Source organism: Bufo bufo, chromosome 4 (genome assembly GCF_905171765.1).
Source record: "Bufo bufo chromosome 4, aBufBuf1.1, whole genome shotgun sequence".
Classification (NCBI taxonomy): Eukaryota; Metazoa; Chordata; class Amphibia; order Anura; family Bufonidae; genus Bufo; species Bufo bufo.
In genome coordinates this window covers 572421534-572440022 of record NC_053392.1, presented here as the reverse complement: position 1 = coordinate 572440022, position 18489 = coordinate 572421534, and the positions used below count along the sequence as shown (strand labels likewise).

General features: G+C 48.1%; 1 protein-coding gene across 1 annotated transcript in view; it reads right to left on the bottom strand.

The window, feature by feature from the left end:
• Nucleotides 1–18489, bottom strand: part of LRPPRC (leucine rich pentatricopeptide repeat containing) — a 184599-nt gene that overhangs the window by 52936 nt on the left and 113174 nt on the right. Inside the window, exons 24-25 of the mRNA XM_040430335.1 lie at nucleotides 18213–18337; nucleotides 3641–3747 (exon numbers count right to left, since the gene is read on the bottom strand). Coding sequence (XP_040286269.1) covers nucleotides 3641–3747; nucleotides 18213–18337 — 232 coding nt within the window. The remainder of the gene's footprint in view (nucleotides 1–3640; nucleotides 3748–18212; nucleotides 18338–18489) is intronic.

Here is an 18489-nt window from a genome sequence, read left to right as displayed (position 1 = left end):
CACCTGCAATGCTAGGGAGGCTCGTCCCCGTCCCGGCGTGCCATTAGCTGCTCCCCCGCCACCGGATGTTTTCATCTGTGCACTGGGAGAAGCAGAAGCGGCGGTGCAGGGACCAAGAGCTGGGACCCAGGTAAGTATATTCACAGTGAGTATACCGTGCAGGGATCCGGAGCGATGCAGAGGCGGCCGTGCAGGGATCCGGAGCGATGCAGAGGCGGCCGTGCAGGGACCCGGAGCGATGCAGAGGCGGCCGTGCAGGGACCCGGAGCGATGCAGAGGCGGCCGTGCAGGGACCCGGAGCGATGCAGAGGCGGCCGTGCAGGGACCCGGAGCGATGCAGAGGCGGCCGTGCAGGGACCCGGAGCGATGCAGAGGCGGCCGTGCAGGGACCCGGAGCGATGCAGAGGCGGCCGTGCAGGGACCCGGAGCGATGCAGAGGCGGCCGTGCAGGGATCCGGAGCGATGCAGAGGCGGCCGTGCAGGGATCCGGAGCGATGCAGAGGCGGCCGTGCAGGGATAAGGAGCGATGCAGAGGCGGCCGTGCAGGGATAAGGAGCGATGTGGGCAGTTAGGATGCCAGTAATTGATTTGAATGCGCTCAGCCTCGCAATTTTTATTTTGGCGACCACGTGGCAGGCCAACATAAGAAATAGGCAATAGTCAATAATAAATCCATAAAAAAAAAAACATGATTGTACAAAATAAAAAAATAAAAAATGCATTTTTGTACACTCATATTAGAGCTTTAAAATCATTACAAAAAAGTAAAAAAATACTGAATTAAAAAAATAAATACCTAAATAACAAAAAATATAAACATCATGGGTATCACCATGACCGAAACTATTAATGTACTATTAAAATATAAAAATATTTTTCCAATACGAGGAATGGCCAATTTGCAATTTTTTCATTGTTTCTCCTACCCAAAAAAATTTAATAAAATGTGATCAAAAAGTCACACACACTCCAAAAAGGTATCAGTAAAAACTACAGATTGTCCCGCAAAAAATTAGCCCCACACAGCTCAGTAGATATAACTATAAATTTTGCCGCAAACGGAACGCCGTGGGAACAAAACCCGTAAAACGGTGGAGGTGTATGCCCTAATTAAGGGCGGCATTAGAAAGTACAACTTGTTCGACCAAAAATAAGCCCTCATAGAGCTATGTGAACAGAAATAAAAAAAAAGTTATGGTTCAAGGAAGATAAAATGTAAATGTATACTGTACACAGTACCATCTATAGCATGTAAAGCTGAGTAGCTAATCTGCCCAGTTACGCAGTGATAATTCCTTTCTTCACTATATAAAATTGTGCAGATTTGCCTTTCAGCAGCTTTGGGGGCATGTGGAGGTATACTCAAACTACATACGGTATATAATATATACTCAGGTTGTCCTGGTGTGTGTGCAGAATTTATGTACAAAATGCGGCATCCATAACATCTCTGCAGAGGTTATTAGCTTTCCCAGACTGTTGAATTCCAAATTTTGCTTCGTTATGTAGTGATACAGCTTCATACAGCTAGACCAACTTTACATGCAACAGTTTTTAATTGGCCTAAAACAAGCACTTAGGCCGGAAAGTGGCTGGATCCCATTATAGTCAATGGGGTTCAGCGGTGAATGTCCGTATCCGGCAAAGCCATAGCCGGTAAACTCTGGCAGCCTGTTCTCTGCTAAAACAACAGAAGTGTGAACCTACTCTTAGATGCTTTGCACAACATTTTTTGTGTGATTTAGACTGCTATTGTGTCAACCAATAGGAATATAAACTTATAAAGAAGTGCCGAACATGCACAGGGTCCTCCCCAATCACTGCAATGGTACCTTCAAAACTAGCCAAGCCAGCATGCTCTGCTATTGTCAGAAGTTCCATAGCAGTGATTGGCATGGCGCGCATATGTGACCACCCCTCCATTTACCACTATGGAGATTGCAAAAATAGCAGATCTTAGGTTTTCAGAAATCCCATTGCACTGAAAGGAGAAAAGTGTACGTTAGGGCCTCAGAGGCGGATTGGCCATACACCTTACTGGCTGGGTACATAATGAGCTCTCAGCGGTAATGCTGTGAGAATCCGGTACTCATGTACCCAGCCAGTGACCGCACATGTCCTCCTGAATTCAACTATGTCCCGCATCTCGCCTCCTAAGCCCCCTGCTCCACATCTTAATCAGAGACAAATGGAGGAGAAGGAAAAGAGAAAATGTCAGCTATCGATGGCCACCACATAGGGACAGCTTTTGGGGTAATATATTGTGCTGCACTGTGGTATGTGGTATTTTGCGCTATTATATTGCTGACTCCACCTAATTATGTTGTCCTGCCTCTGGTCAATTTAGAGACTTCTACAACAGGGGGCCACTTTTATTTTTTATTTTTTTTCCAGGGCCACTTTAAGTTCCCAAACCGCCCCTGCCCAGAGGTGGGAACAGCACCTATTAGAGATTTATGGAATATCCTGTAAATATCCAGATGGGGACATTCCTTTAGGAAAATGTATTACTATTTTATGATGAAGTTCAATGTAAAGAGTATGCAGTAAGTGGTGGCATCCACAATTTCCATCATGTAGCCTATGTCTATGCAGGGAATTTAAACCTCTGTATCTGGAAAACAGAGCTCAGAGTCTGACCGCTAGAAAAACACAAAATGGTGTATGGGGTGGGAATTCACTTTCACTTTAGAATGGCCAATTATATATAAATCATATTAAACCAAATTATGGAAATCTGTATTTAACAAAAAGAAAAAAACCTTTTCACTAAAGCTCTGCTGTCTTATAATTGAATGTCCCGTTCCTTTAAATGCCCTAGGAAGATCAGTAAAAGACAGAATTACAAATCCTTACAGTGTGCCAATAATACACAGTGCCCCTTAGAAAAATAACCCAGGAGAATGGAAAAAAAAGTTACGAGGAACATAATTACTCTCTGGGCGCACTCTCTACGGCTTCTCTTTCGACTTATCAGTTTCAGGAAGGAAAATTTCAATCAACTCCCAGATAAAATATACTAAGCCCTAGCAGACCAAATTTGTCACCTACCCCAGTCCTATAAGCTGCTTACTACGGCGGGAGGGGACAATGAAAATAAAAGACAAACAGGAGAATAAAATAAAAAAATATCCCGGTAAATGAAAATGCCAAACATTAGCCAACAGCACTTGGCTGATTAACTCAAAGACAAGCGCAACGGCTAAATCTTAGCAAGGACGGACGCAAATTAAATTCCAGAGCTTTTAAGTACAACAAAGAATTCCTGAGCTCGGAGGATTAAACAACTTTACACCCAGGAATGCTACGATAATTTAATTGTTCCTTAATTCAAGATGTCTTATGCAAACATCGTCATCTTCCTCCCCTCCGTCTGACCACAATAAGCCAAGGAGACAGATTCCAGACGCAGATGAGGCCGCTTGTCCTGGTCTATAATTACGCTGATAAAGACATACTTATGTAGCCGGCCGCTAAGGCCTGTCCTTTCCTTTTTTTCCAGCCTTCCCATTATTAAAGCTATATTCTATTAATATGAACCCGAGGCGGCATAATTAAAGGTTACCGTAATAAATGTGCTCCAATTAAACATGGCCGCTACATGACACCGTGATTAGAGGAGTTCATTTATGAGTCTCACCTCTGCAATCTTCTCGGCCTCGCTGTATTTTCCAGCTCTGATGAAAGCAAAGAAAAGTTCATGGAGCATGGACTGCTCGCCCATGAACTCACTTAAGCGGTCCACAGCTGTTGGCGACAAAAAGGATTTTATTGTTAAGAGGTTTCTATGACTTGATAGTCACTAGAACAATGCACAATGTATACAGTACGTAGCATCAAAGGGAAAAAAATGGGTACAGGATTCTAGCTAGAGGGTAATAAAGGTATTAGTACAGGAGTAGAAACCATGGCTGCTTTCCTCAAAAAACAGGGCCACTCCTGTCCATTGGTTGTCTGGTATTGGAGCTTGACTCCACTGACGTGAAGGAGGCCAACTATGGCAAGTGTGGCCCTGTATCTGGAAGAATTTTGCTTTGCTCCCATAAGATTTTTTTTTTCTATGCATTCAGTACCGCAAACACTATTTATACCCCAAATATCTGCTTCTTATGTCTGTTCTTTCCTTCCCCTGTTCTCAGCATCATTTCATCAGGGCAGGATATTTACATTCAGAACTTCCTGTTTTTAACCACTTCCTGTTGGGTTTTGCCATGCAATTTTTTTCACTGGGTTTGTTCATCTTAACAAATCAACCTGAGAGAGGGGTAAGGGGCATTAATACTGCAGAAAGTACAGGGTGGCAGGCAGCGCAATCCCTTTCTCATTATAGAGAAAAGCATGCTGGGTCTTGTTCGCAAACCCAGCAGGAAGCTGATGAAAACAGGAAGTTCTACATGTAAATATCCTGACAGGATGCAGGGATGCTGAGAAAAGGTGAAGGAAAAACAGGTATAGAACAGGTGAAGGAAAAACAGGTAATAAGGGCACTGAAAATCCCTTTATGACCAAAGTGCAGAATGTCATTTACATTTTCCGCATGGTTATCCCACAGTTTAAGGGATTGTCTGGTTTGGAAATTCCAAGATGGGTTCTCAGATCAGGATCGTCATCTTTTGCCCAAAGTGGAGGGCGTTTACAAAGAGGAGCTCTGCATCTGGAGGACTTATCCTGTCCTGAATTACACAAACAACCCACCGATTTAAATGGGCACAGTGTAATTATTAATTTTCACTGTAGAGGCGCTGCAGGGAGAATGAACAAGTTCCCTGCCAAATTAAAGCTGACTGCCCTAGGTTCCAACGGGTGGGGGGCGCACTTTGTGATCAGATTATGACCAAGGAACCCTTTTATAAAGTAGGTATTGTACAGAGTGGAAAGCTTCATTAATGGCTGAGCATATTGGTCAACCAATTGGCCCATGGAATGAGTAGCGCAAAACCCACAGTAAACAAAAGTGTTGTTGAGCTTTCCTAGCAAGTTACATGCATCCAGCTCCATTATCATCATTTGTGCTGAGACAACTCCCTTCAATAATACAAAGTATGTCAGATCCTTCAGGGGTTGGGCGATGCTACTAGGCCACCTCTTGATCATAACTTCCATTGCTTTCAGTCAGAGCTCAGTAGTCCGACTACATTCTGTAATAAACTTCTGTGTCATTTTAGATAACAGTGCTTTCTCAGATGGCAGATGACTTGCTCCAGTACAGACCAGCATGGCCAATCACTAAATGTAGCATCAGAGACTAAAGAAAAATAATCACCCACTCTGGATCCATTTTTTTTTTACTGAGTAATGCTACTGAGTGTCTGTAGAATTAAAGAAGTATTCCCTTCATAAGAAGCTATGGTATGTTGCTATGCAATCACTTCATAATTGGTGGAGGTCAGATCTCAGGGACTGTGTTGCAGCAGGAGGACAGGAACAGTCCAGTGAAGGGAAAATCTGTGACTGATCCTTCCAAGAACAGATGGAGATACTGGTAGTCAGACCCCTAATCATTAAGGAGTGATGGCATATAACTACCAATATGCCAAAGTTGGGGAAACTCCTTTAGGATACGTCAATATCACATAGGCAGGGGTCAACGATCAGCTGTTAGAGTAGCCAGCACTCGTATGAGCGCTGCTTTTTCTTCAGTTTACCTGCTTGCCACAGAAATTGCAGAGGTGAGCAGTGTAATTATAAGTATGGCTTCCCCCCTTCACTTCTATGGGACGGCTCCGTCTGTTCAAGTGAATAGGGCAGAGCTGTCCCATAGAAGTGAATGGGATGCGACAGTTGTAATTACACTGCTCACCACTGCAGTTGCAAAGGCGAGCAGGTAAACAGAGAAAAGAAGGCAGCGCTCATACGAGTGCTGCTTTCTCTTCAAACAGCAGATTGGCGGGGGTGCCGGAGTCAGACCCCTGCCGATCTGATATTGATAAACTATCCCAAGGATCAATCAATCGTAAAAAACTGATCTGACCAATAACTTGTAATAATTTCAAATGATGTGAGAAAAAGCTCTGTCTTAACCACTCAGAAAACTGCATTTAAACGGAAATCACAAATAAAAAAAATAAATAAAAAAAGCAGAATTTATTTATTTTATTAGCTTTTATAACAGGGATTCTTCACCTACTTAAAAGCAAAGGTTATGTGGCCAAAGACAAAAGTTTAGGTTGGTCATAATCAACCCTTTAAATATTCAGTGTAAAAAATTTGCATACATCAGTACTACTAGTGACTATAAGAAAGTTTGTAATATATTGTAGTAAAAATGCCTCTTTCTCTCCCTAACATTCTCTGCCAATTCTGTTTTGAGAGACGAGGCAGACTGTCAGCTCACTAAAAGACCAAATTATAACTGCTCATACACTGCTCAAAAAAATAAAATGGAACACAAAAATAACATCCTAGATCTGAATTAAATAAATATTTTTCTGAAATACTTTGTTCTTTACATAGTTGAATGTGCAGACAACAAAATCACACAAAAATAAAAAAATGGAAATCAAATTTTTTAACCCATGGAGGTCTGGATTTGGAGTCACACTCAAAATTAAAGTGGAAAAACACACTACAGGCTGATCCAACTTTGATGTAATGTCCTTAAAACAAGACAAAATGAGGCTCAGTAGTGTGTGTGGCCTCCACGTGCCTGTATGACCTCCCTCCAACGCCTGTGCATGCTCCTGATGAGGTGGCGGACGGTCTCCTGAGGGATCTCCTCCCAGACCTGGACTAAAGCATCTGACAACTCCTGGACAGTCTGTGGTGCAACGTGACGTTGGTGGATAGAGCGAGACATGATGTCCCAGATGTGCTCAATTGGATTCAGGTCTGGGGAACGGGCGGGCCAGTCCATAGCATCAATGCCTTCGTCTTGCAGGAACTGCTGACACACTCCAGCCACATGAGGTCTAGCATTGTCTTGCATTAGGAGGAACCCAGGGCCAACCGCACCAGCATATGGTCTCACAAGGGGTCTGAGGATCTCCTCTCGGTATCTAATGGCAGTCAGGCTACCTCTGGCGAGCACATGGAGGGCTGTGCGGCCCTCCAAAGAAATGCCACCCCACACCATTACTGACCCAATGCCAAACCGGTCATGCTGGAGGATGTTGCAGGCAGCAGAACGTTCTCCACGGCGTCTCCAGACTCTGTCACATGTGCTCAGTGTGAACCTGCTTTCATCTGTGAAGAGCACAGGGCGCCAGTGGCAAATTTGCCAATCTTGGTGTTCTCTGGCAAATGCCAAACGTCCTGCACGGTGTTGGGCTGTAAGCACAACCCCCACCTGTGGACGTCGGGCCCTCATATCACCCGCATGGAGTCTGTTTCTGACCGTTTGAGCAGACACATACACATTTGTGGCCTGCTGGAGGTCATTTTGCAGGGCTCTGGCAGTGCTCCTCCTGTTCCTCCTTGCACAAAGGCGGAGGTAGCGGTCCTGCTGCTGGGTTGTTGCCCTCCTACGGCCTCCTCCACGTCTCCTGATGTACTGGCCTGTCTCCTGGTAGCGCCTCCATGCTCTGGACACTACGCTGACAGACACAGCAAACCTTCTTGCCACAGCTCGCATTGATGTGCCATCCTGGATAAGCTGCACTACCTGAGCCACTTGTGTGGGTTGTAGACTCCGTCTCATGCTACCCCTAGAGTGAAAGCACCGCCAGCATTCAAAAGTGACCAAATCATCAGCCAGAAAGCATAGGAACTGAGAAGTGGTCTGTGGTCACCACCTCCAGAACCACTCCTTTATTGGGGGTGTCTTGCTAATTGCCTATAATTTCCACCTGTTGTCTATCCCATTTGCACAACAGCATGTGAAATTGATTGTCACTCAGTGTTGCTTCCTAAGTGGACAGTTTGATTTCACAGAAGTGTGATTGACTTGGAGTTACATTGTGTTGTTTAAGTGTTCCCTTTATTTTTTTGAGCAGTGTAGTTGTCTATAGAGAGGGAAGGAGGAAGTGCAGAGACAAATATTCTGCCCATATAAGTCTATGGAGAGAATGGGGAGGAGGAGTGAGCTGCTAGAGAAAAAAAAAAGGTGAATTTTTCTTGTATATAATATATAACTTTTTTTATATTCAGCTGTACTATTGATTTATCTAAAGTCTAAACTTCACCTCCTAAATCAGATCAGATTACAGCCTCTGATAAAAGTCTATGGAGAGGGTGCAGGAGCTGCAGAGAAACACATGCGCTGCTCAAAGAAGTATATGGAGGGGGATGAAGAAAAGTGAGCTGTGAGGGGGAGATAAGTGCTGCTAAGAATATTACAAAGTTTCTTATATTCACCTGTACTGTTTATTATTTAATCGGAATTTGTAACTAGATACCGCTCAATAAAACCAGCTGACACGTGGATGTGTCATTTACAGCTGAATCTAATGGTGTTGGTCCCATCCCAGTGGCTGCAGTGCGGAGAAAACAACATTTTTGCAATATGCAAATTAGTCCCTAGGTGCAACAAGCGTGTTACCATTGCACCCAGTGGCTCGGCTCACTGCCCTACAGGCCGCTCCATTACCACTTTCACAGGGCAGTGAAGACATAATCAGGCCAGGCCCCGAAGTCTCATCCCTACACCTTTGCTTCAGCATTTGGAACTGGCGCAGTACACTACAGAAGCAACCTGGCTGATGGATTCTGAAGTGGCCTCACGGCAAACTCTAAAACAAAAGGTGAAGGCGCAAGACTTTGAGGCCAGGCATGATAACGTCTTCACTACCTGGCCAGGTCAATACGAGTGGTGGGGGCGTGGCCTGTAGGAGAGCGAGTGGAGCCTCTGGGTGCAACGGCAATACCCTTGTTGCACCCAGGGACTCACTTGCACGTTATTAAAACGCTGCTTTGCAGCCACGGAGCGAGATGGGACCAACATCATTAGATTCAGCTGACAAGGGCACGGCCCCCATGTCAGCTGGTTTTATTGAGGGGTATTTAGTGACAGACTCATCATATACAATCGGATGCATGTTGAAAGAGCCACCTTTTTCGATTGGACTGCCCAACCATCTAATGTGTATGGTCCCGACTCTCTTCCAGTGGCAGACTGCAGGGGAAAGGTCTCTTTCTTCTCAAGGAGGAGCCTGGCAGCAGCGTACTTCCCTGTCCCCAAATAGAATAGATGCACGCTTGGCCAAACCAAGTGTACATGTGCACGGGTAGTCTGGAGGAATAGCCATGGGCAGCTTTAGATGGTACATTGTCCATAACGTCACAGCAGGGTTCACCAGCACAGTTACCTAGTGAGTCTTGCCCTGTACAATATACTTCTCAGTGAGCTGGATTTGCTTTCACATGTAGAATAAGCTTTCAAAAAGTGAATGATTTGGTAAAGGGGGAAAAAAAAAAAAAAAAAAAAAAAAAAAGGTGCTCACCTTTCCCCTCCCTAATCACATATAAAGTTTTTAAAAGGGTAAAATAAAGTCTATTCATGTAGTCCTAGGGAGGAAGCAGACAATGGCTGTGCCCGCAGCAGTACATGTTCCCGGTGAAAAGGTGATTCTCAATTACAGATCAATTACAAAACGTACGGCTATTATCCACAAAAGCCGCAGCGAACGTTCGTCTAAAGGGCCTGGGAGTTAGAATGAAGTATGGTCGCTGATGGTTTAATTCATTATCCAGGAAAACATGGGAGGGCACCGGGATAATATTGTCAGCATAATACCTGTCATTCATTAGGCTTTGTTGAAACGTCTGGACTAACCGCGGACTCTTTGGATTAAAAAAAAAAAGGCGGCTCAATGGGAAGGCTTGTAATTAAACGCTTAGGTTAGCAGAATGTTCTAAGTGCTACAAAAAGCCTTTTCTCTTAGGCTTCTCGTATAAACATTTCTACCTGGATTCAGAGCTTGCATATTAGTTATGTCCAAGCCGCAATGAGATGACATAAATTAGGCTTTGTGAGTCGATACAATGCAAATTACACTTCGGCTCTTGGCAATGTCTAGGAAGAACTACTTAAATTGTACAAAAAGAGAAGGGGGAAAATGATGATGCTTCCGAGAAGGGAGACAAAAGATCACGCATGCAACTTAACAGAGAAACATTAGAAAGAAGCAATTTGATGGCAGACACGTAAATCATGTTTATACAGGGGGATGTGATCTGGAGGACGTGCAGTACGTGCGGCAAACAGCGATGTTACACTGGTCGCAACTGGCTGCTCTGTTGGTCTTGCATTGCAACACATTGGTCTATGTAAATAGGTAAATGCAGGGGCAGAATAGCCATAGACTCGACAGGGAAATTTCTCAGTGGGCCGATGCCCAGGGGGCATTCTGAGCCCTCCTCAGCAGGCCTGGTACATAACAATCCGATGCTCAGCTAGGAGCATCAGGTACTTTTGTACCTGACCAATGGCAGCAGGTGCCCTCCTTAACTCAACTGTATCACCATCCTCAGGTCAGTGATAAAGTTGAATACCGTGGTAAAGGCGGCAGTATATTGTGCAGCGCTGTGGTATTCGCTCCTGCTGAGGCAGTATATTGTGCTGTACTGTGGTATTCACTTCTGCTGAGGCAGTATATTGTGCAGTATTGTGGTATTTGGTTCTGCTGAGGCAGTATATTGTGCAGCACTGTGGTATTTGGTTCTGCTGAGGCAGTATATTGTGCTGCACTGTGGTATTTGGTTCTGCTGAGGCAGTATATTGTGCTGCACTGGGGTATTTGGTTCTGCTGAGGCAGTATATTGTGCAGTACTGTGGTATTTGGTTCTGCTGAGGCAGTATATTGTGCTGCACTGTGGTATTTGGTTCTGCTGAGGCAGTATATTGTGCTGTACTGTGGTATTTAGTTCTGCTGGGGCAGTATATTGTGCAGTACTGTGGTATTCGCTTCTGCTGAGGCAGTATATTGTGCTGCACTGTGGTATTCGCTTCTGCTGAGGCAGTATATTGTGCAGTACTGTGGTATTTGGTTCTGCTGAGGCAGTATATTGTGCAGTACTGTGGTATTCGCTTCTGGCTGAGGCAGTATATTATACTGTACTGTGGTATTCGCTTCTGCTGAGGCAGTATATTGTGCAGTACTGTGGTATTCGCTTCTGGCTGAGGCAGTATATTATACTGTACTGTGGTATTCGCTTCTGCTGGGGCAGTATATTGTGCAGCACTGTGGCATTTGGTTCTGCTGAGGCAGTATATTGTGCAGTATTGTGGTATTTGGTTCTGCTGAGGCAGTATGTTGTATTGCACTGTGGTATTTGGTTGTGCTGGGGTGTTATTTTGTGCTGCACTATAGTATTGCAGGCCCTGCCTACTTGTGTCGTCCATTCTGTCAATTTGGACCATCCTACAACATAGAGTGTCTAAGTTTTCAGTCTTTGGCAATGGCTTGTCCAGAGTTATAAAAACATGGCTGCTTTCTTCTAATAGCATCACCAAGCCTGTCCACAGGTTGCGTGCGGTATTACAACCCATGGAGATAGGTGTGGTACTGACGTTGGATCAAAGCAGCCACGTTTTTCTAATCCTGTAAACCCCTTTAAGCAAAAAATGTTGGGGTCCCAAAAACCAAAATTCATGGTCCATCCCTTTCGTGGGGTTCCAATCATCGTGACTTCTACAGATCAGCAAAAAGGAGGGCTACCCGTAAGATCTACAGCCCCTCCTTTACAGTAGCCCACCTGTACGTCCAGGTGCCTGCTGCTGGTACTGTAGTGCAAGGTCTAAGGGAATATGATGTGAGCTGCAGTAACTCGGCACGGCCACGGCACAGAGAACGGAGTCGTGCTTCCTGTTCCGTTACAGGAGGCGATTCTGGTGCTGGTGGTTGCAGGGAGCAGCTGTGGGGGTGCTGGGTGTCAGCCCTCACCGATCGAATACTGATGACCTACGATAAGGATAGGTTCAGCAATATTGGAAGCCCCGAAAACCCTTTTAAATGTGATTGTCTTGCTCCCTGCAGCTGCCACAAGGAGGCGCTCTGGAATACACTGTATTATTATTGAGTTTAAAGTACCTATACCGAGAATGGGTAATCAACATCAGGAGCCCAGAAAAACAAGATTTTTGTATAACTTACCAGTAAAATCTCTTTCTCGCTCTTCCTTGGGGGACACAGGAAACCTTGGGTATAGCTCATCTCCATAGGAGGCGTGACACTAAGTGAAAGACTGTTAAGCCCCTCCTCCAGCAGCTATACCCTCAGCCTGGAGCGAGCGACTACCAGTTATGTGCCCAAGTAGTTAAAACAAAGGCAAGGATCAACCAAATTAACACCAACAAGTCAAAACTCCCGTCAGGGCAACCAAAACAATGGGTGGGTGCTGTGTCCCCCAAGGAAGAGCGAGAAAGAGATTTTACTGGTAAGTTATACAAAAATCTCGTTTTCTCGCCCAATTCCTTGGGGGACACAGGAAACCTTGGGACGTTCAAAAGCAGTCCACAAATAGGGAGGGACCACAACCCAAGATGAATTAAACCACCGCAGGTATCAAGAAACCGCCGCCTGCAAGACCAGGCGGCCCAAAGCAGCATCCGCCGATGCATAAGTGTTCACCTTGTAGAACTTGGTGAAAGTGTGCAAAGAAGACCAAGTGGCCGCCTTACACAATTGTTCAGCCGAAGCTCGATTCCGCTGAGCCCAGGAAGCCCCGACCGCTCTGGTAGAATGAGCGGTAACACCAAAGGGCGGTTCCCTGCCCTTAGCACGGTAAGCCTCAGCAATAGCCATCTTGATGAAGCGGGCAATAACCACTTTAGATGCCGCCAGCCCCCTGCGCGGACCCTCCGGAACCACAAATAGAGAATCCGAGCGCCGAAAGGGTCTAGTTACATCCAAGTAGATCCTCAGAGCCCTAACAACATCCAGACGGTGAAGATCCCGTTCCCGAGCATGAGACGGGGACGGGCACAGAGAAGGAAGGACAATATCTTCATTCAGGTGAAAAGCGGACACCACCTTCGGAAGGAAGTCCGGAACCGGGCGGAGAACCACCTTGTCCTGGTGAAAAACCAAGAGGGGTTCTACGCAAGAAAGTGCCGCCAATTCAGACACACGCCGAAGAGACGTGATGGCAACGAGGAAAAAAACTTTGCAAGACAACAAGCGAAGGGAAACCCTGCGCAAAGGCTCGAAAGGAGAAGATTGGAGAGCCGTCAGCACAACATTAAGATCCCAAGATGGAACGGGAGCGCGATACGGGGGAACATAGTGAGCAACCCCCTGAAGAAAAGTCTTAACTGGACCGAGCGGAGCCAGAGGTCGCTGAAAAAGGATCGAAAGCGCTGAGATCTGACCCTTTAGGGTACTGAGACCTAAACCCAAGTCCAGACCAGACTGCAAGAAGGATAAAATCGTGGGGAGAGAAAACCGAAGGGGATGAACATCTAAGGTCTCGCAGAAATTCAAATAGGCCCGCCAGGTTCGGTAATAAATCCTGGACGATGCCGGTTTACGCGCACGAATCATGGTACGGACCACGTCAGCAGAAAACCCCCGCCGCGTTAGGACCGCGGTTTCAATAGCCACGCCGCTAAACGTAGCGACCCTAAATGCTGGTGGAAGATCGGCCCTTGAGAGAGGAGGTCTTCTCTTAGAGGCAGAGGCAAGGGGGCGTCTGCCAGGAGCAACATAAGGTCGGCGTACCAAGGACGACGAGGCCAATCCGGGGCTATTAGGATCGCAGGCGTGCCCTCCGCCGCGATCTTCCGAAGGACTCGTGGAAGAAGAGGCAGGGGCGGAAAAACGTAGAGGAGAGAGAACTCCGTCCAGGGAAGGACGAGCGCGTCCGCGCCGTAAGCGTCCGGATCCTTGGTTCTGGCCATGAAGGTGGGAAGTTTGTGGTTGAATCTGGAGGCCATGAGATCCACGTCCGGACGACCCCAACGAAGGCAAAGAGACTCGAAGACGTCGGGGTGCAGAGACCACTCGCTCGGGTCGATCGTCGTCCGGCTGAGGAAATCCGCCGCCCAATTGTCCACCCCCGGGATGTAAATGGCCGAAATGGCTGGAACATGAATTTCCGCCCAGCGAAGGATTAGAGACACCTCCCTCATCGCCGCCGCGCTGCGAGTGCCCCCCTGATGATTTATGTATGCCACAGCCGTGGCATTGTCCGATTGGACACGAACAGGGAGACCCTGAAGCAGCGAAGTCCAATGCCGGAGTGAAAGGAGAACCGCCCTCAGCTCCAGAACGTTGATCGGCAGTTTGGACTCCGATGGAGACCAAGTGCCTTGTACGGACCGAGGAGGAAACACCCCCCCCCCCCCAACCCCGCAGACTGGCATCGGTGGTAATCACCAACCAAGTTATCGGCAGGAAGGACTTCCCTTGGAGAGGGGTCCGTAACCACCAGAGGAGAGAGGAACGAACCTGGGGGGGAAGGGGAAAGTGCTGATCCAGACTTTCCTGGGACTTGTCCCATGCGGACAGAATGGCAGTCTGAAAGGTGCGGGAGTGATACTGCGCGTAGGGGATTGCTTCGAAACAGGACACCATCTGTCCCAAGACCCGCATGCTGAACCGGAAGGAAGGATGGCGGTGGGTCAGAAGGCTCCGAACCGACCGATGAAGGAGCTGGCGCTTCTCTGACGGAAGCCGAACCTCCGCTGCATCTGTATCCAGCAGCATCCCCAGAAAGATCAATTGCCTGGATGGAACAAGAGCGGATTTGGGAAGATTGATAATCCAACCGAACCGGCGTAAGGTTTGTAGCGAGAGGTCCACACTGGCGGATGTCAGTGACAGAGAGGGTGCCTTGATAAGGAGATCGTCCAAATATGGAAGAAGAAAAACTCCCCTGGAACGAAGTAAGGCGAGGACAGGGGCAAGGACCTTTGTGAAAACGCGAGGGGCCGTCGCCAGCCCGAAGGGGAGAGCAACGAACTGATAGTGGTCGGACCCCACTGCAAAGCGCAGAAAGCACTGATGACACCGAGCGATTGGAATATGAAGGTAGGCGTCCTGGATGTCGATAGAGGCCAGGAACTCCCCTTTTTCCAGAGAGGCCACCACCGATCTGAGAGACTCCATCCGGAATCGCTGAAGACGAAGGAAACGGTTTAACCGTTTTAGATCCAGAATGGGACGAACCGAGCCTTCTTTTTTGGGGACCACAAAAAGGTTTGAATAGAACCCCTTGAATCTTTCTTCCATGGGAACCGGAGCGATGACCCCTTTGTCCAGAAGGGTGCGAGTGGCAGTAAAGAAATCGGCCGCCCCTTGGGGATCCCGGGGAACCCGGGAGCGAAAGAACCGAACTGGGGGGAGGGACGTAAACTCGAGTTTGTACCCGGAAGACACAACTTCGAGAGCCCAGGCGTCGGAGACGTGCGCCTGCCAGAAGTCCCTGAACAGGAAGAGACGTCCCCCCACCCGGGCGGGTGGGGGCGCACCTTCAGGTAGTGTTCTGCTTGGTCGCGGGAGGGCGAGCAGGCTGTGACTTGCGCCAGGAGGGCTGGGTCCGAAAAAAAGGTTTCTTACGTCTGTCTTGGACAGAGCTAGGGGATGGACCTGAAGAGGTGCGAGGTGCGGGAGCCCTGCGAGAAGACCTGAAGCGAGAAAAAGTGGGACGGCCTCGAGTGGTGGTCCTAGTCCTAGATTGAGGAAGATGCGTACTCTTCCCCCCCGTGGCTTCGGATATGATTTCATCCAAGCGGGTCCCGAACAATCGAGAACCAGTAAAGGGAAGGCCAGTAAGAGACCGCTTTGACGTGGAGTCCGCCGTCCAAACTTTTAACCAAAGCTCCCTCCTGGCCGAAACGGCCAGGGCAGACGAACGGGCTATGAGAGCCCCCGCATCAAGGGATGCTTCACAGACGAATTTGCCGGCTTGAACGATAAGTTGGGCTAGAGCACGGAGGTCCTGAATAGGGACGTCGGAGTCAAGCTCCTGATCCAGCTGAGAAGCCCACTCTGAAACCGCTTTTCCAGCCCAAGCGGAAGCAAAGACCGGCCGGAGGGCGGAACCGGAGGCTGCAAAGATACCTTTGGTAATGGCCTCTATACGGCGATCCTCAGTGGATTGTAAGGAAGAGCCATCAGCAACGGGAATAGCCGTGCTTTTTGCCAAACGGGCCACCGGGGGGTCGACTTTGGGTGGTGACGCCCAGTTTGTAATGCAATCCGCCGGGAATGGATAACAGATATCCAACTTCTTAGGCGGGGTAAAACGGGCATCAGGGCGGGCCCAGGCCTTGGAAACCACCGACGAGAAGTCAGTGTGGAGGGGAAAAACTGCAGACGTCTGTTTTTGGCGAAAAAAGGAAACACTGTTTTTTTCAGAATTAGGAGGATCATCGTGAATCTTAAAGGTATCACAAATATTGTTAATAAGATGGCCCACAGCAGAAGCCAGTTTTAAAGGCAAGGCCGAGTCCATATCACAATCTGAATCAACTAGTTCCCCTTCAGAGGGCATATCCTGTATCGAGGAAGGGCCCGACTGAGAGCGCACCCTTGGGGGTGATACTGAAGCATCCGAGGATGATAGGCGCTCCGCCCTGGACCGCTTCTGGGGTTGACGGGCTCTGGAGGTGTCGCCTGGAGAGAGGGATTCAGACGGGTCAGCTAAGATAGCGGACCCGGAGGGCCCAGCAGGGGAAATATCCGGCTGCGATAAGGGCAATACCTCTGCAAGGCGGCCCACAACGTTAGAGAGGCTGACCACAGCCTGGGAAAGGGACCTAGCCCAGTCAGGGGGATCCAATAGGCCAGGGGGTGACACAACAGATGGCGGACCCTGTAATGGGGCTTTGCAAGCCGAGCAATGCGGGTCAGGCTGCCCTTGAGGGAGGGGCGCCTTACATGCGGTGCAGGTGTGATACCAAGGACCGGCCGGCGCTGAGGGGTCAGACATGTTGGCTGAAGTAATATAAAAGCGTCCAGGCCAGAGGGCTGCAGAGCTAGAAAGGGTCAACAGTCCTACCAGGTCACAGTGGGAGCGGACGACAACAGCAGCGACAACAGCAGCGGCAACAGCAGAGGTAAAACCTGAGGTAAAAACGATCCGTCCTGAGAGCAGGCACGAAGAGGAGGCGGGGCCAGCGAGGAGCGGGGAGAAAGACGTCCGCCCCCCCGACTGAATGTCTAACATGTACAGGAGAAGCGGAACGAAGCTCCGCCCCCCGCCGGAACTTTCGCGCGCGATTCAAACAAATATGCCGCCGAGAAAATATTGTCCCCCGACCACCTCCTTATACACCGGCGGCGAATGACACACCGGTAGCCGGCAAGAGAAGTCAGCCAGCAGCTGAACACAGCGGCAGCACTGGCCGAGATAACAAAAGGCGGCCCCACAAGGCCGCAGCACCTGAGGTAAACTTGTGCAGTAAACCCTCCCCCACGAGCACCGCTCCGTCCTGCTCCACACACACAAGGGGGGGGAAGCCGACAGCAAGCCTTGTAATGTGACAAGGCTAGGCAGAGGCAACACAGAAGTTAAAACCCTAACGGGGGGGGGTTGGAACGGCTGCCAAAGCCACCTCACCAGTCGACGTTTTCACCCTCAGTCCATCCAGCAGGGACGCCCCTTCAGCCACTGGCACCGAAGTGGCAGGAAGCTGGAGAGGGGCTTGCAGGCGGGCGACCCTTGTGCTGGCGGTATGCAGGGGAGCTGGGCTGCCCTGGTCCTCCTTTTCTTCTGTGGGGGAGGCAGCAGTGCGGATAACCGGCACTGGCGCAGCTCAACCCTGGGAAAACAGAGAGGTCTAATGCGACTCTGTTGTCCCTGTTGAAAAAAGGAAAAAAGTTGAAAATAATAAAAAGAGAAAAAATAAAATCTTTAGCAAAGACAGCTCTGCAGTGCAGAGAGTGTCTTGCCTCCTTGACACTAAGCAAAAAACTGGTAGTCGCTCGCTCCAGGCTGAGGGTATAGCTGTGGAGGAGGGGCTTAACAGTCTTTCACTTAGTGTCACGCCTCCTATGGAGATGAGCTATACCCAAGGTTTCCTGTGTCCCCCAAGGAATTGGGCGAGAAAACCCTTTTAACTATGTCCAAGCAGGGGATCTGAAGCCCTGTATCAAGAGAATCTCCAACTACAGACATCTTGTACATAAAAAATGTTAAAACGGTCATATTCACGTTAATATAGCCTATGGCGCAAATATTAGACCCCAATCTGGACAAGTTCCAACATCAGACATGAAAACCTATTGGATTTAGTACCTGTCTGCCCATTAACATATGCATTACTGTAATCATGATCCGGAAAAAGAATTCCAAAAATAAAATATTACTCAGGAAGTGGATTTTATGCTCACCTTTTTTAAGGAAATCTGTTTCTCCTTTCTCCACTAGGATGCTCAGCACGTCATGTAACAGAGGGGCGCACTTGTACTTTTCAATGCACTCGGTCATGGCATTCAGGGAGGCGGGCACATCGTTCCTATAGCACAAAGCAGAAGAACAAATATTAAGAGTCCAGCATTGATGACCGCCAACGGAAAACTGACAGTCACTGGGTAACTGTACTGAAATGAATGAGTTTTTTTGAATAAGAGCGCTCAGAGACATTCATAATTCTCAGTCATTACAATA